General features: G+C 51.4%; 2 protein-coding genes across 3 annotated transcripts in view; both read right to left on the bottom strand.

Annotated features, from left to right (window-relative positions):
- DNMBP (dynamin binding protein) overlaps positions 1-3179 on the bottom strand; it is a 33650-nt gene extending 30471 nt beyond the window's left edge. The window contains exon 1 of one of the 2 annotated variants that reach the window (XM_079313032.1): positions 3047-3179. The gene's annotated coding sequence lies outside the window, so the exon portion shown is untranslated. The remainder of the gene's footprint in view (positions 1-3046) is intronic. The other variant, XM_079313033.1, reaches the window with a different exon arrangement.
- A 3156-nt stretch (positions 3180-6335) lies between these two features.
- Positions 6336-18246, bottom strand: CPN1 (carboxypeptidase N subunit 1). Its single transcript, XM_079313291.1, has 9 exons — positions 17814-18246; positions 14911-15107; positions 14103-14258; positions 13489-13671; positions 11939-12050; positions 11103-11242; positions 10712-10811; positions 9190-9308; positions 6336-7338 (listed from the first exon to the last, which is right to left on the bottom strand). The coding sequence occupies exons 1-9, from the start codon at positions 18034-18036 to the stop codon at positions 7207-7209; spliced, it is 1362 nt and encodes a 453-aa protein (XP_079169417.1). The 5' UTR covers positions 18037-18246; the 3' UTR covers positions 6336-7206.
- Positions 18247-24412: the final 6166 nt, after the last annotated feature.

The raw sequence follows: 24412 nt of genomic DNA, 5'->3' as shown, positions 1-24412 counted from the left end.
CAGGGAAATGCTGATCACTGCAGCTTCTTGTTAGGACATGCTGCTTGTCTCAGCAGATCCCAGAGTCCCCCAGCTGAGCTTCACACAGTGGGAAACATGAGAGCTCTTCTACACTCCACCTCCTAATGCACAGGAGGAGAAACCTTCTCACTCTAAAAAGAAATAGCTTATTTTCCTTTCTCTGTGACCTGATATATCAAAAATCACTGATATGAATACATTTTTGGTTGGATCATTGACCCTTCAAGAACCAGGACTATCAAGTAAAGGGCCACTTTAGCAAGCTCTGGCCCCCCACCACACCTGTGTAGCACAGGAGCTCTGCCATGTACCAAAATCATTCAAACCACTCCTTCTCTCCAGCTGGGCTCTGGCTGCCAGTGTTCTCACCTGCTCTGTTGCAGTTCGTGGCTGAGGGCAGGCTGGTGGTGTTTGTGTGGGTTAAGAGTGGTGTGGTAAAGAAGCAAGAGGAGCTCATGCTGAGCCAGACAGCAGACAATAGTCATCTGGAAACCAGAGCATAGCATCAATTTTTAATGCAAAGCAGAAAACCTTGCCACAAGATGTGAGCAAGATGACAGTGATGGATATTTAAACTCTGGCAGTGGGGTCCCGAGCATGCAAAGGCCAGAACATCAGCCTGGGAAACAAGAGTTTCCCAAATTCTCTATGCTGTGGCAGCACACACCTTACAGACCGTGTTACAAAGTCCTGTCTTCTCCCCCAAGGTGCATGGTTGTGTCTCTTCCCATTTTAGCAGACAGGCTAAAATGATACAACTTAGCATAAGGAGCAGACAAAACCCCAAGAGCAGAATCATCATTGCTGTGCAGTACCTGTGGCTGGGCTACAGGTGGTAAGTAGCATACAATTACAAAATTAGTCATTACACCTTGAGTACATATCCAAAACAAGTTGAACTTGGGCTACAAGGACATTCCTGAACATTGCCGCACTTGATTTTGCACCCTGAATAATATTCTTCAAGATAACTTTTGGACAGAAGCCCATTATGATGCTTTGGCTGCTGGGTGGGGAATCCAGCAATCTGGAAATTACTTGAGTTTGACTTGGAAACTCCATTCTTTGCTCGCCATCATTCCTGTTCTATCCTGTTATCTCCAAAGAACCCCAATCCTCAGCAGGGACTCTGCTGCTACCTGGACCTCTTCCTTTCAGAGTCCCCAGCTCCTCCTTAGAAGGAAGCAATAAATCTTATCTCCCAACAGAAAGGTAAAAGCTGCATCACTCAGAAGTGGGGTTGAGTGATGTGATTAGAAATAGGGGACATTATCAGTAAGGCAGTGAAGTGCTAAGGTAAGCACAGCTCAGGCTGTCCCACCTAAGGTTACATCACCACTGTCACAAAGTCCGTCTGAGGTCACCCAGTGCAGGGACACCTCAGCTGCATTTAGAACCCCAAGAGGTCACACAGCCATGGTTCTCATAACAGAGGTGGTGCCCTGTAAAGCTCTGATAATCACCCCTTTCCTCTGCCCCTGCTGCTCAGCTCCTCCCATTATCAACAGTGCTTTAAAACTATTGCATGTTCATACTAGTTTTTAAAGTCACTGCTAATTCTAAGCAGAGCAGCTGGAGAAAGAACTGAAACCTTTGGCCCTGACAGAACAGAGGATCTCACGAACAGAAAGAGGAGGCCAGCTCAGAGACGTGGGCACTCTCAGTGTGATGGAGGCTCACACACAAGCAGGACACATTTAGACACGACTCACAGCCAGAGTGAGTCAAGATGAGGGGGATGATGGTGACGTCTTGTAGTACGGTTCCAAGGCTGTATTTGGCAAAGCATCTGCAAAACTGCAAATTCTGTATCTATGAACTCTTTCAGACGAAGAGAGAAAATCTCAGTGGAAGCAAAGGAGAGAATGGCAAAGGCAAGGGGAAAGAAAGCCTTTTCAGAAGAAACTGAAAGTTATGGAATCATGACAAACCTTAAAGCAGGCACTAATGCTTATGACACAACTAGAGCCTCCCCAGGTACTACGGCAAGGAGAAGTAGATATTGAAAGCCAGAAGTGGGGAGAGAATTTCATACACCAGGAACAGCAGCAGAGAAGTTTGAACCCAAAGGCCAAATTGCATCAAGGACAGGATCAGCTGAGGTGCCACAGAGGGTCAGCAAAAGGGACAGCAGAGGAGCAACAGCTGCCTCTCAGAGCATGCTGAGGGCAACCCAAGCCTTCATCCCCTGGCAGGGCCACTGGAGGAGACACCTCCAGTGAGACATCTCTAATAAGTACAAGGCAATGGGGCCAGGCTGCCAGAGTTGCAAGAGGGATTTGTGTTTGCAAGAGTGAAAACAAACAAGGAATTCTTTAAAGTTTCTCTTCTCAGGCTGCCTTGAATGGCCTTGGAGGAGCACCCGGGAGAGGCGCAGTCCTGCAGCCTGAAGCTTCTGCTCTCTGTGTACAACACTTGTGCCACCCCCACGAGCGCAACAGCTGCCGGTGCCAAACCACTGCGGGACGGCCACATCATTCCTAAGGGACCAGGTGCTCTCCTGCAACCAGCTGTCCAGGCAACGCCAGGTGGTGCCTGGGGCTGCCCACCCGGCTCACCACTGCCTGCACAGGCTCGGCTGAAGAGACCGCAGTCCCATGTGCGGTGTGGGGAGCAGACGGCGGCTCCCGCTGTACCGCACCGCTGCTGCGCGCTGCCCGCAGCGCTCCAGGGCAGCGCGGGTGCCGTGGGACGGGGCACAGCGAGCACCCGGCTGGGCACGCACGGCTGGAGGGCCACGCTGCCCTGGCAGGGCTGGCATGAGGGGAGCGCACCCACCGAGCCCGCAGCACGCAGCCGGTGGCCCCCAGGGCAGCCCCCGGAGCACGGCAGCTCACCCCCGCGGCGAGCGGGCCCGGGCGGAGTGCGGCGGGCGGGCCGCGCCGGGGCCCGGCGGAGGCGCAGGCCGGGGCGGCCGCGGGGCGAGGGGAGCCGGGCACGGGGAGGCCGGCGGGGCAGCGGCCAAGCCGGGCAGCGGCGGAAGGGGAGCGTCCGGGTCCCCACGGCCGCTCCGGCGGGTCCCTACCTTCTCCCGGCCCGCTCCGGGCGCCGCGGCCGCTCCGGCCCTGGGGGTCCCGCTCCCGCCTCCGCCCAGCCCCGCCCGGGCCCCCGGCCGGCCCGGCCCCCAGCGCCCGCCCCGCCGCCTCCGCCCGGCCGGGCTCAGCGTGCTGCCGCTGGGAAGGCGGAGCTGCTCCGGGGGCTGGCCCGCAGCCTGGGCACCCGGGGCCCCCGGGTGACGTGGGGCCTCGGCCCCGCGCGGCCCGGCTGCGGGCATTTCCCCAGGGACACCCGGCGCCCGCAGCCTGCGGGCCGGGCGCGGCACTCGTGCGCCGTGCAGCGGGCCCGGCACAGCGCCCTGGCACGGCACGGCACGGCACGGCACGGCACGGCACGGCACGGCACGGCACGGCACGGCACGGCACGGCACGGCAGGCAGCTGCCTGTGCAAACCCCCTCCTGCGCCCCGCCGAGCGCCCCGCCTCGCACACCCTGCCGGGGCTCCCCTTCCCCGCTGCTGCCGGGCGGGAATCTCGCTGCCTTGTCGGCTTTGGCAGCGACTGACGACTGGGTCTGCACTGTCCATCTGCTGCAGTCTCAGCTTTGCCGCTAGCTGCCTCCTTGGCTGCTAAGATAGATTTTAAGATCCTGCCAAAGCATCAAGATGGAGAAAAACCAATAGCTCCCTAGCAGAAATCCATGACAGAGTGGGCCAGTTTGTGCATCACAGAGGATCTGGCGTACCAAGTATAGCAGGTCCCGCGCTGGATTTCCTGGCAGGCTAAAAAAAGCCTCCATGCCCCAAGGGATACCATCCCTCAGCAACATGTTGTAAAGTCTTTAAGTCCCCGTGAGCAGTTACCCCCGTTTGGCACTTGTTTGTGCATTTAGCTACACTTCTCCATGGCAACCACACAGATCTCAGCTTGACTCGCCACCAGCCAGGAGCGGGAGTGCGGAACGCGTCGCACGCTGCGCTCTCAGAGTCGTGTCAGTACGTGCACAGGCTGCTGCCGGTTCCCGTCTGTTCCGAGCTGGGGACCCACACTGCTGCCATGGCACCATGCCGCGGGCAGCGGGCCTGAAGCTGCACAGGTGCTCTATTCCCTGCAGGTGCTCGTAGATAATTTACTGCTGCTGAACGATGGACACTAGCCCCTGCCACAGGGCTCTAGATGTCCTCTGACCCAAAATTGCTGTTGTTCTTGCCTGCCAAAGAAGGTTTTGAGCGTTTTCCATCATCTTAGTCCCTCCTGCAGTCTTTCATGTTATTGACATGACCAGCTCTCCTCTGCTGATATCCCCATCCAAGCTGCTTCATTCTTCTTTGAATTCATTTATTTGTGTTTTCTCTTTTCTGCTTCTTCTATGCCAGATACAGAAATGAGAAGGCATTGCATGCAGAGTTCTATCTGCTCTTCTGTTTGTCCCAAGATCCTCACAGTTTTGCTTATAAGAATTTTGGTTCATTTTCCTGGGCCTGGCTTCACTTTGTTTAAATGTTTTTCCAGTGTCTCCACACAGTTCTGGTCCTTTCATCTCAGAAAGGGTAATAGAGAATGGAAGAAGGTTTGGGCAGGCAGAGATATGGGAACAGAGACATGCTCAGAGACATGGGAACAGACTGTACAGTGAAAAACTGTAGGCTGGGACTCAGCTTGGAAGAAGGACATACGGTGGGGAAGAGGTCTACAAAATCAGGAATGGCCCAGAGAAGATGGGGAAGATTGACTGATGTGCCTTCTGACACAAACCTGTCAACTGTTTTTGCTTTGACTGAAGCCTCAAAAGCATAAGAAATCCCTGTCCTGCAGATGTTACATCCAAAGGTTGTGCCGTTTTAGCCCACGCTTCTTGCAACATCGGGGCTAAGCTCATGGCGAGGCTTTCAGGGGTGTGCTTAAAAATCCTGCCTCAGAAACATTTTGTAACCATGTTTTCACGTGGAGAGCTCAGGCACGGCCAAGTGGAGCTTTACCAAATTGTTCAACACAAAAATATTCAGAGTTGGGAGGAGAATGAGCTGGACAAATCCCAGCCCAGAGAGAGAGACCTCCAGAGGGTTGTATCTTGCAGGAACCCTCTTGTAGGGGAAAACTCTTGTGACTGAGACTAATTTTTCTGCTGCACTGCCAACCCACAGCAGCCTGCGAGGGTGAGTTATGTGGCCTCCTGATTCTAGGGAAGGAATCTCCCTCCTCTGGCTCTGCCCTGGAAAGTGGAATTGAGACGGTCCCACATTTTCTAGGACCACAAGAGGGCAACACGAGAGCAGCCTGCAGGCTCAGCAAGGCGACCTGTGACACTGCTGGGATGCAGGTGGCACGGGCAGCTCTCAGCATCACCCTGTGCAGAGACACCCAGCGGAATTTGCCAGCTGAAGGCTGCTCTTTCCTTGCTCTCAGCTTCATACACATCCTCAGAAGTCAGCAGTCAGCTCAGCCAGCAGAGTGCTGTAGTTGGGGGCAGCAATATTTTCCTGCACATGGGCTGGACACTTGGTGACAGCAGACCCTTCTAAGTGCTGCATGTGGCCAGGCCATGGTATGCAGGGTGCCCTCCCTCATCCTGCCTGCATGTCCACCACGAAATCCCTTGGGATAATGTGCACTGACATGTGGCTTCCAACAGGAGGGATGCAGTGATGCTGCTGGGCTTGGCCAGTGGAAGGGGTGTTAAACCACACAGAAGTTGGAGCATCTCAGCTTTGCCATCCTTTTTCATTTCCTTCTGCCGCAAAAAAAAAAAAAAAAAAAAAAAAAAAGAAAAGAAAAACAGAAAAAAAAAAAAGAGAGAGAAAAAGAATTGGAATTTGGCTTTGGCTGTGACTGCTGAACTGGCCAGTGTTTTCCAGCTCCTACTGGTTTCTGCAGACCTAAATCACTCACAGCCACTGTTAAGAGTATTACCCATTACCATTCTGGGCACTTTTTTGTAACAGCTTGTATAATTAACCTGCAAGGGACAGCTTCCTTTGCCTTTACAAGAAAAGGCTTGACAGAGAAAGAGCTTCTGTTAGCAGGCAGAGCTACAAGAGTGTGTGTGTGCTGCTAATGCTGAAAATGGCACCAGCAACTTGTAGCAGAGACAGAGGAGGATGTGATGGTGAGGGGTAAAGAGCAGAATATTGCTACTGCAGTAGGTTGGTACAGGTTGCCCACAAGAAATTAAGAGATGCAAAAGAGAAGAAGCAAATGAATGTTTGGAGGACACTTTTCTAACAGACTTTAGACAGGGAGAGAAACAGAGAAACTGATGGCTGTATGGTGGAGACTGGGACAACCACCCAAGGTAAAAAGAAATCACTGGGGCATATAGGCAGTACTGTTTACCCCTCTGGAGTTATTTATTTTCAATGAAGAACGCTAGAAAGGTTTTGCCTGCTTAAGATATTTTTACCATGGAAATAACCAGCTTTGTTTCTACTCTTGCTTCCACTCCAAACCTGCCCACACAGCCTAAGCACCATTTGAAGCCTCAGCCTGTAGTATCCTGCTTCAGTGAACTATGGATCCTTTCTCTCCTAACCCAATTATAACTCACACAGCTTATGCTGTACCTGCACAGCACACTGCTGGCATCAAGCATCCACACTGCCCAATTGCATATTGAACCAAGGTTCAGGGTATTTGTCTCAAAGGAACACCCAAATAACCTGGCTTGCACCAGTCAGCAATAGCTGTGCTGCATGTGGCTCAAGCTGTTCTCAGAGCTGCTCACATCACTGCCTGCTTTAAAACTGGCCTTCCCCTAACTTTGGGGTCTGCAGGCAGCAAGTGTCCTTACCTGAGGGAGTAGCATGGCACTTGAACCCAGAGGACTAATGTTCATGGGCTCAGTTTGTGAGTGCAGCTTACACCAAGGCTTGGATTCCTTACCCATGGTATACACTAGTGACATTTCACATGGGCTGTAGCAACAGTCCAGGAATAAAGGGAGCAGAGCTCTCTGAGATGGAGCAAGTGCAGGAGAACTCAGCACACACAGACACTGCCTGGGGAACTGTAGCCCAGGTACACTTTGTTGTGAATGACTTCACAATTTGCTCAGGGACTAAATACTTCCTTGTTTAATAACCTAATAATTTGGGCTAGTTTCATGCTGGACTGTTGGAAAGTTCACTGGCTGGAGTCCTCAGTCAGGCCTCATGTAAACAGCTTCCCCAGCTCTCAGCCAAATGAGCTGTCCTCATCTTTGGGTCCCCCGGCGGGTGGCTCTTGGCACAACCTTCTTCTGAAGGGCTTTGTTGTTCATACGTGTGCCTGAGGCTTTACGCTCCGCAGGCTTCCTCACCACTTCTTGTTTGAGCTGGAAATGCACCTGGAGAAACACAAAGATAACTGCATTTAACACTGAGTGTGTGCTCTGCTGGCTCAGGGGTCTGTGGGACCTGCCTCTGCTGCTTGTCTTCAAGCCTAACTCTGGGGCCAAGTCAAACAATAAGGGGTCTCAGCCACTATTAAAGGAACTCAACTCCTTTACTCTTTAAACTCTTAAAGCACATGTAAATTTTTTTACCTCCTATGGAAAATGTACTAACAATGAGCTATGTTTCTCATGCAGAGTTGCTCCATCCTAGGATGGTTTGGAAGAGGACCTATGAATGGCAAGGAACTGAGCTATGTTCTTTATTCTCCTTTTCTCATCAGGCAGTAGAGACATAGCACTGCTTTGCATCTCTGTGAATATTTAATACACAGGATGGTTTAGGACAGACAGTTCTTTTTCAATTGCATCTTGTTAGCTTAATCAGTCTTTGAGTAACCAGTGCTTCCAGTGGATCCAGGCAAAAAAATCCTGGGAAAGAAACCTCCATCCACTACAGCCACACAAACAAGTACAAGAAGGACAAGGGGACAGAGAGTGTGCAAAACACAGCATCAGATAAATGAGAAATGGGGAGGCCATACAGAAAGGTGAAACTGGAATGGGGCTGTATGGGCTTCTTGGGGGAGGGATGGGGTGAATAATGAGTATGGGAGATGTGGAAGAAATGGGAATAGGACTGCTGTGAGAGGAGCTATGCAAAATTCAGACCAGGAGGGAACAAATCAGTCTTCTGCAGTAACATCGTAAAAAGAAAATCTGTTTTGAAAAGGAAACCCAAAGAGCTGGGTGCTTAACCTAGCAAAACAAAGGACTGGGCTTGACAGCTCCCTATAAATACACCAGAGAATAAACACCAAGGAAGAAAAGGAGCTATTTAAAGCACAACATTGGCATAAGAACAAATAGACATAAACTGACCATAAATAAATTTAGTACAAAAATTAGAAGGTTTCTAATCCTGAGAAGAGGGCAGCTCTGGAAAGACTTCAGAGGCTGGGCAGAGTGGGATGAAGCAATGGAAGGTGGGAGAACAACCACAGTGTATTTACAGCAGAGCCTGACTGGTGTACACACAGTGAAGCAAAGGATGTGCCAGGATGCTGCAGATGGAGGGATCCTGCTGGTCCCTTGAGGAGCCTGCATCTGCAGTTCCACCATGCTCACAAGGCAACAGCAGGGGCAGGGATCACCACCCACTGTTTTTACAACCAATTGCTAGTTGTCCAGCCAGCCCTCAGAAGGCACTGTAGGAGACACACCAGGGTCAAGAGCACTCCATTTCCTGAAGGTGCTTGGCTGTTCTTTGTTGGCACTCAGTTTCCATTTGTCTTTGGTGCTCTCAGCAAAAAGAAAGGCAGACTTCAGCCTCTTGCTATGAATCTGATAACATGTTTAGTCCCAGGCAGAATGCAGATGATAGCAGTGTGCTGAAACCCACAAAGCTGGGGGAATAACTGAACCTCAGGGAACAGATGCTGTCTCCACATCATCTCATCCTGGAGAGGGAGGAGGATGGAGGGAGAGCTGAAGAGCAGCAGTCCCAGCCAGCCAGGAGCTCTCCCATGGCCAAGAGGCAGAAGGACACAGGAGGTGGTATGGCAGCCCAGTGCAGCTGCAAGGCCTCAGTAAGGAATTGAAAGGCATGTGGCATTGTCTTCCTTCTGTTTCCTGCTGTGAGCTGTGTGGAGCCTTGTCTGCCAAAACAGATAACCTACAGCCACTGGAAATGCGCTATATCCTATCTCCTTTCTCTGCTGCTCACTAGACATCCCCCACCACATATCTTTCTCCCTGGGGTGAAGATATTTTGAGAAACCCTTGTGACTATGCAGCCTGACTCACCAATGAAGGTGCAGCTGGGCCCACTGTTGTTGTGACTGTCAGGGGCTGGTACCCCTCTGCAGAGGCTGTGACAGTGTAAGTGCCAGGCAGCAGCAGCCGGAAATAATCTCCCATATCACCTGGAACACAAGGTAGGGAAAGAAAGCACTCAGGATGCTCAGGGAGCAAAGCAAAAGACATTCCAGTAATTCTTGCTGAGTTATTTCCTTTAGGATGTGTAGCCTTCAAAACCCAGATTTTTTATTTCCCAAATCTGCTGGCTACCTCAAGGCTGGATTCACATTGGTACAGTGCAGGTGATGTCTCATTAGTGCCATGGAGGAGAGATCAGTCTGCAAGTAAAGCCAAATGAAAGGAAACTGTACAGCAGCATTGGCTGTGCCTGTGTAGGGAGGCTGCAAAAGTGAGCACTCACCTGACAGCAGACCTGAGGACAATCACAGCTCCAGTCTGACTCCTTATGCATAACACAGTCTAATTCCTGCCTTACACAATTTTGCCACGTTTGGGTTAACAGGTTTTAGTTGCTCATTAGCTCAGCTGCTCCCTGATTCCCTGCATAAGAAAGCCCCAGGAGCACTCTGACAAACTGTGCTCTGGTGTGCTTAGGGACAGGAGACAGCCAACAGGGAGCTAACACCACATTATGGATTACTTTGGAAATTTGAGTATAATCCCATCTATGTAACTGGATGGATATTGCAAATTGCTTCAGGGTGGATCTGGGAGCACAGCTTCATCTGAATGTGCTAGAGCTCTGGCACTGGACAGCAGTTAGGCTGTGACATATCCTTCCTTAGGGTCAGTGAGAAATGGCTGGAGGAGCAGTGGCTGATCAGAGCCAATGCTGGGGACAATCTTGCTCCAACCTAGACAGGAGAATTCAGAGGGCCCTTGGCAGCCAACTCTTCTGTGATTCTGTGGTTTCTCCCACCGTCCCCTTTCCCATGCAGGCTGGCATAATAAGTGCCAAATATTAGTGTTACTGACTCACAGACCTATAGCAAGGAGGAGCTTTAATGATTTCATAGTCTGACCTCTGAAGAGGTAATGTTCAGCCTGCTTGGAAGAGGGTGTTCATGGAAAGGAGGTTAAAATGGGCCAGCAAGGGAGAAACAACCACAGCTTGGATACAGTGGCACTTCATTCTCAGTCTAAACTTGTCTGGCATGAACTCTCAGTCTTTCATCTTATTCTTTCTTTTTTCTTCTTGTTCTTTGCTATCTTCTGTTTCAGCTCTTTGCAGATACTTATAATACTTGAGTACATTTTTCCCTCAATAGTCCCTCCCAGATAAAATAGGACCTGAGTTTCTGAAGTCCTTTACAATAAGGTTTGCATTCCAGTTCTCGCCTTTGTCTTTCCTAGGCTTCTCCAAACCCATCCTGGTCAAGGATAAGGATAAGGTATATTTCTCCCAGCTAGTGTCTTTGAGAAACAAACCACGATGGCCTCCCATATCATAGCCTTGTCTGCTAACTTCACCCACATATTCAGACATGTAAGTGGATCAAGAACCCACCAGAGGTGACGTCATGGCTGATTCCCTGGACAGAAATCACTGCTCCTGCAATGCCGTTGTTGTTCTCATCTGACACCATCCCTTTGATGCCCTGGTGAACCTGCAGGCAGGGAGACAGACTGATGGGTCAAAGCCCCTCCTGTGCTCAAGAAGGTATTGCTGAAGAGAGTAAAGCTTTGGGGACAGCCCTACTTTTCCCTGTACCCTTGGTGATCCCAGCTGTCCCCACCAAAGCCAGTCTAGGACACCACAGCTTCCCCAAAGGCCACCAACAAGAACACCCTGTGAGCTCCACAACCAACTCCCCTCCACACCTGGTACCTACTGGTGCCCTAGCAGCAGGGCCATGGGGATCTGCAGAAGGGTGAAGGTCTCAGCACTGCCCCTTTACCTCTTCAATGAAAGCAACAAGGGCCTCCCGGTTGGCCATCCACTGCCGCTCCAGGTCCTCCTCGGGGGGAAACTTATTGCAGCTCAGCTCCAGGGTGATTTCAAAGCAGTTGGTATAGAGGTAATTGAAGTCCTGCATGCCTGGAAGAGAAGAACAGTCTATGGCCAGGACATGGCTCCCTTCCTATTCCCATGTCCAGTCATCCTGGCCCATCTTCCTTTGACCAGAACCATCTCACTCTCCTTCTCTGCACCATAGGTTCAGCCTCCTCCCTGCATGATAGTGCAGCTGGAGCCTTCTCCACCCATGCAGCCCTGTCCTCGTAGCTGTCAACTCTCTTTCAGCTGCATCATTCATCAACTTGCCTTCAGAAGCCCAGGGAGGTTGGGTACCACAGGAGGCAATATATCTCTTCCAGTTCCTCTTCAATCTTTTGTTTAGTCTTATGAGTTGATTGTTCAGTTTCCTCATTGTGTCTTTTTTTAATAAGATTTTTCAGGAACCAGCAGCTGTCTTCCCTTTGGTCACAGTTTTGGGTACTGGTGGAATTACACCATAGGACTTTCAAATACACTAACAGATGAATGCTTCCTTTGTCTAGAAGTACATAGGATGAGAGTCTCTGTAGACCTTAGTTATTTCTGTGGCTCTTTCCCAAGTCATTTCAAGTACTCCCAAGCCATTTCCTGGTCTGAGATACAAACACCAGAATGGTGTCTAGTAATGGGCATAATCCTATTGCCACAGTCCTTCCCCAACCCATCCTGTCCCGAGGTTTCTTGTCTATCCCGTCACCTCTTTTTGCAGGGGGGGGTGCTCACCTGCCCAGCCCTTACCTTTGCTGAGTGAGTACCAGGATGCCCCATTTGTGATGCCATCAGCAAAGTAATCCCCACAGTTCCAGCCCCGGTGCATCCAGCTGTGGGCATATGAGTAGGTCTTGGCCAGCTAGAGGGAGAGCAGCCAGTGGTCACTGCTCCAGCCCCACATGGCTGGAGAACCTGCCTGGCTCTGGACAAAATATCCTCCCTCCTTTGCTGAGGAGCATGGCAGAGAAGTCAGACAGGAGAGAGTTCCCACATTTTACTGCCACAAAATACAACATGAGGTGTCCAGGGCCTCTACAAGATGTAGGCAGATAAAGGTGAAGGAGAAAGAACAGTAATCTGGCAAATTGGAAGTTTGCTGATGGCACAAGCAGCTTCTGCCCTGCTTGTGCTGAGAAAAGGGGGAGCAGAGGGCACTGGACCTATGCAGGCATACTTGGCACCCCACAGCAAATGGCACTAACAGGGGCAAAAGACATAGGAAGAGAAGTAAGCAGTATCAGTCCTGGCAAGTACCAGATATGTATCGGGGGAATTTGGATTAGGAAAGAGTTTGGGCAACTACTGGTTCTAGCAACGATTTGTTTGTTGCCTTATTAAGATTACTGTTTATTTTTAGACATGAAGGCAGAGCTAAAACTGGGCTGCTGCATCCAAAGCCAGTCCTTTGCATAAGTTTAGGAGACTGGCATTTGCATTTTCTAAGGCAAACTCTATACCCTTGTATTATGGTTCAGATTCCAGTGTAATATCATTCTGTCAGCAGGAAAACAGTTACTTCTCTACATTTCTGAGTCCTGAGGCCACATGAGTATCTTTAGACTGCAGCCTCTTTACATCTGGGCCTGAGAACAGCCATGATCCCAGGAGGTCCTGACAGATTCTGCTTCCAGAGAAGGCTGAACTCCAGCTTGGACTTATTTTTCTCATTAACTGTTCTGATGCAGACTTACTTTTTTCTTGTGGTGGGTATTTCCTAATGGAAGCAGTGACTGCGATTTGTTTAGTGGGATAATTTTTTCTGAAGAAAACCCTTCAGCTAACACGAACTACAGGACAGACTGATGCATTCTCTAACGTCTGCCTATGCTCCTGAAGCTCTTGCTCTTTGTTGTAGTTCTTGTTCTTCACCATCCATAAGCCCCTGCTGGGCACCCATCTCCCTTATCCAAGTCTCAGCAGGCCCTTTAGGAAAGGGAAAAAAAACCCAACCTAAGATGGTGTGGCAAAGCTGGGTGCAGCTTCCAGCTTTGGAAGAGCAGGTTGTTATTGAGTATACCAGTGGTGTTTGGGTTAGGGGAACCCAAGCACAGCATGGACAAGGAGGGGGCCCCTGAGGGTTAAGACTGGCCTGTCCCTGTGGTGGGACTGCCTCACAGGGTGGGACTGTCCTGGCCTGGCTGCTGATCCAGCGGCTGGCAGAAAAGCTGTAGTCTGCTAATGATTATTTCCAACACGTTTCTTGGCTCAGCCCCTGCATGATGCAGTGACCAGAGCTCCTGTCCAGCTCTCTCTCTGCACCCTCCAGGGAATGTCCTCACCCAGCTCACCCTGCTCACCTTCTGAAACAACTTATCATCAGGGGTAGGCGTGTTCACCGTGCGCCGGTGGCTCCTGAACCGCTGGTCCTGCGACTTGTCATAGGGGTAATTTGCCACCACTGCTCCACCGTGCAGATTGGCTGAGAGCACAAAGTTGTAACTGCTGATCCACTGGATCACAGCCAATGTCTCTGGCTCCACCTGTAAGGAGAAGAGAGGAGACAGCAGCTGTGCCAGCAGCTGCTCCATGCCAGGCTGTGGTGTGATTGGCCATGTCAGACCCTGTCCTGCAATGTGTCTGCTGCAGCTCTTGCAGCTTCCTTTGCTCTCCACCAACTGCCCTGATACACAAAGCAGCTCCCCCAGCACAACCCCACAACCTGAGGCACGGCTGTCAGCAAGCATGTGCTACCCTGTGCATTGCAGCCTGCTCCCCCAAGCTGGCAGCAATGTCAGCCTGTGCTGGTAGAGGTGCAAGCTGTGGAATGGGACCAGGATTGCATAATTCCTCTGCAAACAGAAGGCTCAGAGGAGGAAACAAGCACTATGCAGGCCAAAGGACAGTGTATTTACTTGCATGATGAGACACCCTAAGAGGATGCTGTAGCCCTCACAGTACCCCAGACTGGTACCTGGCTTTTCCAGTTGTCAGGCAGTGGGATGTGGTGATTCGGCCCGCTGATTTCCCTGCTGTAGTACATGAGTGTGTTGAGGTCAGGGAAGTTGCGGTTCAAGTCCACTCCATTGGCATTGTTCCTCCCTGTCAAGTACCCGTTGCTGTCTGGGCCCTGCAGGGCAAAGGTGCATCACAGCAGTGAGTGCAGGTTGGGCAGCAGAGAAGCAGAGATTGGCCATTGTAAAAACACTTCAGTGCCTACAAGTTACAACATGTGTTGTTGCTGGCAGGACAATAAAGAGTATTGGTACTGACAGGGAAAATCAATAACAATATCTTCATTTTCCAGGGTGACAAAGTAAGCCACAAGACAAATATACAATTTGCTTTAGCTGAAAGAGCCACAGATATCTCCCTTAATTCTAGTAGCACAAACAAATGGGTGAAATTTTTTCAGGACTAGGGAGCTTATTTCCCCTCCCCATCTCTCATGTCCCTGCCTGCTTATGACAGCAGCATTCAGCTGTCACTTTCCCAGTCTAGGGCAGGGGATTTGAAACAACCCTCCTGTGACAAATAATTTCTTAGGAGAGTAAGACAGGTATAGGAAGTCTTCTCCATCAGTTGCCAAGGTCACCTGTGGCAGGACACATGAAACCTTGGTAGGAAGGTGAGAAGAAGCAACAGCAGTTGATGGGGACAAATTTGGCAGGGCATGAAGAGAAAGGATTCCCCCTCCTCCTAGCTGCAGTGAAGAGGATCCCAAGGGATTTGAAGGGCTTTCTGTCCCTACCGGTCTGGAGGAGGTGATCAGTGCCTGGTACCTGCTTGGCAGCCACTTCGTACCCGTCAGGGTTCATGGAGGGCATGATGTGGATGCGCGTGCCGTGGATGAGGCGCGTGACGCGCTCGCTGCCCCGGCGGTACTCCTCGCACAGGAACTCAGACAGCTGCAGCAGCAGCTCACGGCCCAGCACCTCGTTCCCGTGCATGTTCCCAACGTACTTGAACTCTGGCTCCACTGGAGAGAGCGAGAGAGTGACGCCATCAGCCAGGGCTGGAATGGGGGGAAGAGCAAATGCCCCACAGGGAGCCCCAGGCAAGCCCAAGGGACGCCCAGTAAATGGTATAAAATGACCCTTTCCCTTGGAAAATGCAAACCTCAGTGTGGGAGAGTGGCACAGTTCTCGTATGGACTCCATTTTGCCACAGCACCCTGGGAGCAGCTCGGACTCTTCTCCAGGTTGCTTTGGGTGTTTACACAGGAGGAGCATTTGCTGGTGGTTTGGGCTTGGGTTGGTGAAAGGCAGCACGAAAGGACCAGGGAGCACTGGCAGGATTGCCCCAGGCTGTCAGGGCCTCACAGCTCTGTGGTAGGTGGCAGTGGAGGGCACAGACTGTTTCTCCCACCTTTGCTCTTCTACATTTGCTCTCAGTGCCTGTCAGAGCCAGCACATTCCCAGCTCTGCATCTCTCCTTCCCCCTTACCTACCTCCAAGGTCAAGGCCCCTCACCCTCAAGGGAAAAGAGCCTGGAGAGACCCTCAGCAGCTGAGCTGGATAAAACTGTCCCTCAGGCAGCTCCATTATGACCAAAAAGGTCTCTTGCCACTGACTTTCTAAAATAAGGTCTCAAAACACAGACTTGGAGACCACAGGCAGACAGTGCCTGGAACAGGACTTGCTGCTTTGCTGAAGGAGAGGCAGAACATGGTTGTGCTTTCCCAGAGGGCCTTTAAAAACAGTTACTTGTGGGAAAATAAAATGTCACATTGCAGGCTGGAGCCAGCACTGGTAGAATGAAAGACAACAGGGGAATTAAGTTAAAAAGGGAGCCTGACTGTCACATGAAAGAGTCAGGAAAAAAAAGGGTGTTGTTACAAATGTTGGCTTGCCAGATCTTGAGACTCCCATTGCACTGTGAGCTTTCTGGGCACCAGCAGGGATTGGACTTGCAGTGGCAGCTTGCAGCCCTGCTGCCAGGTATGATGTCCATTAGGATCCCTGGGGTAAAAGGCATCACATCCCCAGATGGTTAGCTGCTGCTTCCAAAAGTCCCTGTGCTTTGTTGTATTAAAAAAAAAAAAGTCTAATTTTAGCTAAAGATTTTGCTTTTCCATGTCTTTTGATTGCTGTGTCTCAGTGCAAAACACCAGAGATGGGCAACATACCCTTGAACTTGTTAGATTTCAGAGACGTGAGAATTGATTTAGTTAGATAATCCAGTTGCTAAAATACAGGAAAATCCTGGGCATATGTGCAGCCTTTAAAAAAATAAGGTTTCAGCAAGTGTTCTCTGCTTTGTTTAAGCCTGCAGCAGTATTTGTCAGCCTTTTCCAGTATGCAAACCACTAAATTTATATATATGGACACACAAGCTCTAATTACTGCATTGACTCTGGGCTTGCTTTTCAGAGTTAATTTTCATGTCCTTCAAGGAAATCCACAGTTTCCCAAATTCCTCATGCTCTAGGCTGAAAGTGACAGCCTGACAGTGGCTCATGCTACAAGCAGGGACACAGGTCCATGCTGCCTGCCTGGGGCAGGGGAGATCTGAGTCATCTCCTACAGCCCTTCCAGCTGCTTTCATGTGGTTCTGCAAGTCTAGAATCCAGCAGTGCACTGCCAGTGCCCTTTGCTCATTCCGTGCTTTGAGTCAGCCCTTGATGCTCTGCGGAGGTGCCCCAGACACCCTCGGTGCCACGCAGGTTTCCCAGTGCTGTCACAGAGGTAGCCAAGGGGGGAAAGCCCCCATCCCACCTCCTGGCGCCCTGAAAATTATACTGTGGGCCACAGGACTGGAGCTGTATGTCCCCAGTGCAGTTCTGCCAGGTGTGGGGTGCTGTGGGGTTTGTGGGGGCTGCTCCACCGAGGGGGACACAGTTCTGCACACCCCTGCAGCCCTGCTGGCAGGTTTCCATGTCACTAGGCTGCCTGCACTAACCAGCCCTGCGTTTTATCACATCAGCCAGGACCTGGAAAGGCAAACGATGCTGCAGAAAGCAGGGAGAGCTCTGTCCTTATCTGCAGCTCAGGAACACATGGCAGGGATGTGAGAGAGCCCTGTGTGCAGCCCCCCAGCCTGGAGAGGCAGCTGCTCTCCTCAGCCCCCCAGGGCACCTGGCTGCCAGCAAGGTCTGGCTCGGCAGCATCTCCAAGCTGCACAGGCAGCAGCTCAAGGGCCACTGTGCCTAAGTTCCACAGGGCCACGTGGCAGCAGGTGGGGATCCCCGAGCCCAGCCAGTCACCGGGGCTGCGCTGCCCACGGCCCTGGGAGCGCTGCAGGAGTCCAGCGCCCTCTCTGCCGGGGTCCCTGCTTGCTGTCCTGGTGGCTTTGCGGTCTGGAGGAGCAAGGGCCGAGCACCTGAACAACACTGTTTTGGGAGGGAGAGTGTGGGAGCGCAGGTGGGGCGCTGGGATGGACTCGCCCGCGCTGTCGCATTAGCCTGAGCTGAAAACTCAGAGCTCCGTCCAAAGTACGCGCCTGGGCCGCGCTGCAGCTCACGCAAGCACAGCGCACGGCACGGGGCATGTGTGCGGCTGGGCGAGCGCGTCCCTGGGCTGGCTGCGGGTCCCTGCCGGACACGGCGCCGCCCGGCGCCTGGGCACTGCCAGCAGTGCTGCCTGGAAAGGGACATACCCCACCCAGCGCCCCAACAGTGCCGCGTGGCACGGAGCGTGCCGACGAAGCCCGTCTGTCCGAGCGCTGTCCCTTCCCCCGTACTCACGGGGCTCGTGGATGCCCGGGTAGTCGCTGAACTCCAGCACGTAGAGGTGCCGGCCCTCGACGCTGCGGCCGATGCTGTAGATGCGGGTGACGTAGGGGCACAGGCTCTGCACGCGGAACAGGGCCTGCACCAGCTCCTCGTAGCGATGGTGGAGGAAGCTGAGGGCGGCCGCCCCCTCGAGCAGCAGCAGGGCTCCCACGAGGGGCCGCAGCCACCGCGCCATCCTCCCGCGGCGCCGGGCGCCCGGACCAGCTCCCAGCCCCGGCTCCCTCCCCGCCGGGAGCCTAAAGTGCAAACTACAACCAGCTCTTTCCAGCTGCTGAGTGCCAGCCCCCTGCACCTGCGGGCGGGGGGCGGCGGGAGCGGGGCGCGCCGGGGCCCCGCGGCGCAGGAATGCTCCCCCCGCCCGCCCGCCCGGCCCGCGGCGAGCCCGCTCTGCCCCGGCGGAGAAGTTTCCCCCCGCTCCAGCTCACTTATTAACTGGACAGCAAACAGGGCCCCGCAGCCACTGGCTGTCACCGCAGAAGAAGCGCAGGGCTGGAAAACTGGCTGCGGAGGGCGTCGGGGCTGCCAAGCGCACGGGGAGCGGCGGGCGGGGGAAAGGAGAGGAAAGCAGAGGAAAGGAGAAGGGGCCGGCGGGCGGGGGGCTTCCCGTTACCGAGCCCTCTCGTGGGGCAAGAGCCGAGGGGGATGGGGATGGCGCCGGGGCGGCCTCGCTGCCCGCACATTCCCGCAGCCCTGCCCGGCCCCTGCCTGTCTCCCACCGCTCCGCCCCGGAGCCCGGTCCCGGCTCCGCGCCGCGCCCCAAATCCCGGGGAAGCCGAGGAGGCACCGCCGGGGGCTCCGCGGGTCAGTCGGCCCCTGTGCCCGGTCCTGCTCAGCCGGCGATCCCATCGCTCCCGGGATAAACAGAGGCACGGGCTGCACCGCCCTCGCCACAGCTGGCTGACCAGACTGCCGAGCTGGACGGTGCAGGGGGAGGGCAGAGCGGCGTGGGATGTGATGCAGGAGCTGTCTGCTGAGCAGGGACCATCACGGGGAGCTCCGCTCGAAAGTCTGGTGTCACCCCGCCCTGCTCTGGGAGCGGGCATGAGAAAGAGCTCTGACAGGCACTGGGCAGCAGGACACTGCTTAACTGCTTAAAGACAAATGAAAATGTCCTGCTTCTGCTAACAAAGGGTTGCAAACTGTTTCTGGATATAGGGGAAGCTGATTCTCTCCGCCCATCTGCTACGCTTACCCCAGTGGGCAGCAGACATCTCATGGTCCCTGAACTCTGCCCACTGCCAAAGGCAGCCTTGCTTTGCAGCCTTGTCCCACGAGGCTAGAACTCCAGCAGTCTAGTGGCTCTGATAGAGGTATTTATTAAGACAACCCTGATACAGAGCCCAAGCATGAGCACAAACAGCTGAAAAATTTGCCATCACGGCTGGACAGGCCAAGAGAAAGATTCCCTTTGGTAATACAAGCATGCTATTCTGCTCTATCCAGGCTGTGCTAGAGAGGAGCCCCTCTGGCCATCAGTAATGTGCTGCCCAGGATACTCAGTGCCATGCCAAACATTTGCTTTCCCTGCAGCCTTCTGGTGGATCTGTGCTGTATTGCTCTAATTTCTGTGTCAAGGGTTGCTTCACCCAGCAAAGCATTTTCTCCCAGTTCTTTCCTACCTGTTCTCCACATCTTCTTGGGCTACTGTCTTTCTACCTCAGTTTTCCAGGAAGAACAGTGGTAAAATCACTGTTTATAGCCTCTAGCTGCTGTTCATAGCCTCTGATGCAAACAGCAGTCAAGGCACATGGATTGCCTGCTCATGACTTGGCTTACCCAGACTTTCCCATATCCAACATTCTTCTGCCCCAGCACCATCATAGTGGCCCTTTCTCTCCTTGACGCTTTGCCTTCTTCTGCCCTATCTGCACAGTTCCCTCTTAAACCTCTGTTTTTGAAAAAAACATCCTTTTGAAGATATGAAAAGAAAAAGAAAAAATATTATATCTATATAGAGATAGCAGCAACCATATTAATACCTTCTCCTAGTTAAGCATTATCCCCCCACATCCCTGCTTGTCAGCCAGTCTGAAAGCAACACACGTTCAGGAGCAGGAATGACACTGCACCCGCTGTAGCCAGGTAACAAGAGTCAGTGCTGGAGGTGACAGCTTCTCCCAGCACATGCCAGAAACCAAGGCAGAGCAGCTGAAGCTGTGGCATGGTCAGCATGGGCATGGTAGGACACGTCTTGTCACTACAGCAAGACTGGCCTGGTGGTATTTTGCAGAGCTGGCAGCCCACAAACAGCAGTGGGAAATGCCTTCACCTCCTTCTCATCCCTGCTCCCAGGGCTGCTGCGTTCCCCTGGAGCTGCTCTTTCCCCAGGCTTCAGCAATGAAGGCCATGTGAAAGAGTCGTGGGCAGGTTTCCAGCACTATCCAGTGTTACTTGGCAGCCAGAGAGTGTTAGGCAGGGTTATAGTAAAATAGCACAAGCCCCATGTTTGGCCAGTTTCACCCTCCCCTTTCCCTTCCTAGGCTGCCTTCAGCAGCCTGGGACAGCAGTGGCAGAGCTGGAACTGCAGTGCTGCCAATGGACACATGAGGAAAGCTCTCACTTTCCTATGGAGGCAAGCAACATCAATGTGAGAAACAACAGTAAAAAAAGAAATGCCAGAGCATTAGAGCCTAAAAAGGAGCCATGGGCAAAATCTCATGTGGGTGGAGAACACATCTCACACACTACTAGGTCTGGTGAGTTAGTCAGCTTATCCACAGTGCAGGGATGGAGACAGCCTGTTATCAGGCAGCAGGTTTAAAGCACACAAAAGGAAATAATTTTGCACAAAAGACACTATGAAATTACATCATCAAAGCTGAAAGTTAAATGAGTGCAAAAGAGAATAAGATGAAGAGAATAAGATGTGGAGAACAGGGGCACTTACAGTTATTAGATCTTGAAGCAATCATTTGATCTTAGAAAACTTGAAATTTCCTAAGCCCCTGCTGGGTAGAAGAAAAGGATTGTCCTGTTTCTCTAACTATCCTTATAAATTCCTGCCCACCACACAGCTGGAGACGAGTGCCAATGCTGCCTGTTTGATCTGACCTAACATGGCCTTTACACATTCTAGGAAAATTACAACCTAATGGATCTTTAATCCAATAATAAATTTGAATATGCTTGAAAATGACAATGGAAGCAGAAACAAACAATAGAAGACGTTAGAACTTAGAAAGAGTGAAGGAAGTAAATAAAGATTTCATTTGGAAAATACGGCTAATACATCTGGGATGGATCACACACTCCCCCACCCCCACCCAGATGTTCAAAAATGGAGAGACCTTGAGGCAATGGGAGAAAGAAGGGGAGCAGGAATGCTCTGTGGTGAGAGTGAGAGGAATGTGAATGCAAGCCCTGTCCCCCCACTGTCACAGTGCTGATGGGCACAGGCAGCAAGGAGCTGATTCTGCTGGCACTTGCCATGGAAAGACTCCATCTGATGGGTTCACTTTAGTTCTGGCCATATTGTTAATAGAGAAAGATTGGAAAATTTGAGGAAAGTTCAAGCCAATAACCATAAGAATGCGCCAACTGTGGGGAGTGCATGCTGAAAGAAAAATAACAACTATGACAAGCATTGTCTGCCTTGACAGAGCTGTGGCTGTGGCTGCACACAGCAGCCCTGTGAGCAAGTGGCACAGGATTACTGTCCTTCACCTGTTTGGGGGGCTGGGAAGGTGGGCTGCAGTGCCAGCATGATGCCAGTGGGCTGCCTGGTGCAGGGAGAGGGAGAATGAGAACAGAGGACTGCTTCTGCCCAGTTCACAAACTGCTTTGAGGAGGTCAGGATGAAGCTAAGGCAAAGAAAGATGTAGTTTGGGCACTAGCAGCCTTCCCAGGAGTGAGACAACCTGGAAAAGACCACAGTGCCTTTCTCTACCAGGAGGGGATGCTACCCATCCACCAGGAACTTCAGAGCTGGCCCAGGAGAGCATCAAGGAACTGGCAAGAGAGGAAATCACATCTCAGGACTTTTCCATGTTTAGTGCCAGAAGCTCCATTCCACTACTGGCAAGCTCCCATCTTCTGGAAAACAGCATGAAAACTTTTCTGGCATCAGTTCAGAAGTCTTTATTATGATAAGCATACAGAGGCTTGTGTGTGCATCAAAACAAAGATCCATTTCTTCAGGGTTGGGCCACGGAAAGAAAACACATGGCCTGGGTGGCAGAGACTGTTGTCCTCAGTGTTCCCTCCCCAGGCCCTCCTGAACAGGCTGTTGAGCCTGTGACAAAGCTGGCAGCCCTGCAGAGCTGCACATCCTGCCTGGCACAGAGCATGGGAAGAATTGGGGTGAGAATGAAGGGGCACACATCCGGCCCAGAGCTGCTCTGGGACAAGCTGGTGCCAACACTTCAGATCAGCCTTCCAGTGCAGAAGTGATGGCCCCACTTCTGAGAGCTTTCTTCCAAGCTGGGCCCCACTGTGCTTTGCTGTAGGGCTGGAGAAATCAGCTGTGCACAGAGGAGAGGCAGCTTTATCAGGGAGGAGAGTGAAAGGTACTTAGAGCCTGTGGTGGGGAACAGCTTTCCTGCAAGAGGTGAGGGTGCTGCAGGTACCCAGGCTCTCTCTTCTGACAAATTCTGAAAGCTCTGCCCCACACTTGGCTGAATATTGCAGAGCTTATGGAGGTCATCAGCCTCAGCGAGACCAGGCTGCTCTTGCACCCTGCAAAGCTATCAAATCCCTCTGCAAGGAACCTCTCCAAAAATGGACCAATCAACATTTGAACCCAAATCAGAGACACTCATCCCACCTTGCTGCAGCACATCTCAGAGCTTCCTAGGAGCCCAGGAGAGATCTCTCTTCAGCAGAGACCAAGAGTCTGGAGTCTTGGCAGCACAGCACAGCTGAATAGTGAGTAAATATGTGATAGACATGAACATGTGATGTTAAAAGATGCTTTACCCAGGCAAAGCAAAATGGCAAAGCAGAAAGTGTCTAGAAATTAAAGCCAGGAGCTATCAAATTAGAAATAAGGCACAGATAATTATCAGTGAGGCAGATCAACCGTATTAACAAGAGAAATGGTACATTATTTCTGGCATATTTGGAAATTCTCTCCATTATCATTAATGGTCTTCATGTATGTCTCTGGAACACACATTTGAGTTGAATACAGCTGTGTCAGATGCAACACAGAAGCAAATAAATGAATGTTCATGAACTCTGACCAAGGATTTTGAGCAGTCTGTATGAATAAAGCCCTGCAATAACAGGAGAGATGGAAAAAAAAACAATCACAGGCTGTTCTGTGAATGTTCACTACCAGGCAGTGGCATGCAATGGTCTCATCCTCACAGGATACCTTCAGTCAATCAATTCCTGGGGCCTCAGGCTGCTTCACTGGCTTGTTTACATCTTATAAGTCCTTATCCTGGAGGATAAGGATTGATTTATGAGTGGCATCTAAAAGTAATAAATATTGTAATGTATTTTGCATTATCTTAGTTTGGGCCCTTTAGGTTGCACTCAAGTCACATTAAAAGCTGTAAAAAAAACCCCAGAACTCAAAACAAAAAGTGAGATAGTTAAGACAGGAGGACCAAGTGAAGATGATAGCTGCTCATCTGGCTCCAGAATCAGAAGCTAACAATATTAATACCATGGGACTTGCAATGAATCTACAAAACATTGAAAAGCTCTTCTTCCAGATATTTGACATAAATCCTTAGCAGGGACAAGAAGAGCAGACTGGCACAAGCTTTCTTTCCACACCAACTTCCACATGAAGTTTTTGCATCCATTTCTGACATGTCCTAATGGATCTGCCAGTTCTCATCATGGACACAACTGAGCAGCTGCCAGATCCCCAAGGAGGTCTCAGGAGAGGAATTGCCACTCTGCAGGCTTGCATGTTGTTCACAGGAAGGATGGAGGCACCAGCTCACCTGGGGAGCTTCTCCAGGGCATCTGCTCTGCTGAAGGCTCATGTGGCACGTGATGGGGTGTGCTGCAAATGAGGCTACCTGGGCAGCAGAAGCAGCTCTGATCACACATCTCTCCTGCATGCCTCTCAGCCACAGCCAAAACCTGCAGTTCATTTTTCATCCACCTATCTTTGCTGCAAACAGCAGAAGGAAGACTGCATCCCTAGCTGAATCCTGACATTGCAGTGTGTTTGCAGTTAAACAAAAATTGGTCAATGAACTCACAGCTGGTGAAGGGTCATTTGCAGATTGAACTGGATAATCTGCTTGGGGCAATATTCTTTGAATAATAAGTGTTTCTGTGGAGCCACACAGAAGGAAAATGGCTCATATTGAGAGACAGGGATGTAGGATGTGAGAGAGAGGCTGTTCTGAAATGCAGTGACTGGGAAAAAAGATTGAGCTGTGATAGTCCAGCTGGACTCAAAAGCCTAAAATATTTCTGTTAAGTGAACAGACTTGGACCAGAGATATATGAATGGTGAGCATAGATCAATATATATATTGCCATTGACTCTACTACCTGCTGAAAACTTTGATGTCCACATTTCAGAAAGATGTAAAACTTTTAAGACAAGTGGAATCAAGACTACAAGTGAGGTCAGCAGAGACCAC

Source organism: Erithacus rubecula, assembly GCF_903797595.1.
Source record: "Erithacus rubecula genome assembly, chromosome: 9".
Lineage (NCBI taxonomy): Eukaryota > Metazoa > Chordata > Aves > Passeriformes > Muscicapidae > Erithacus > Erithacus rubecula.
Note: the sequence above shows the minus strand (reverse complement) of the source record. Positions and strands in the feature narration are given on the sequence as shown.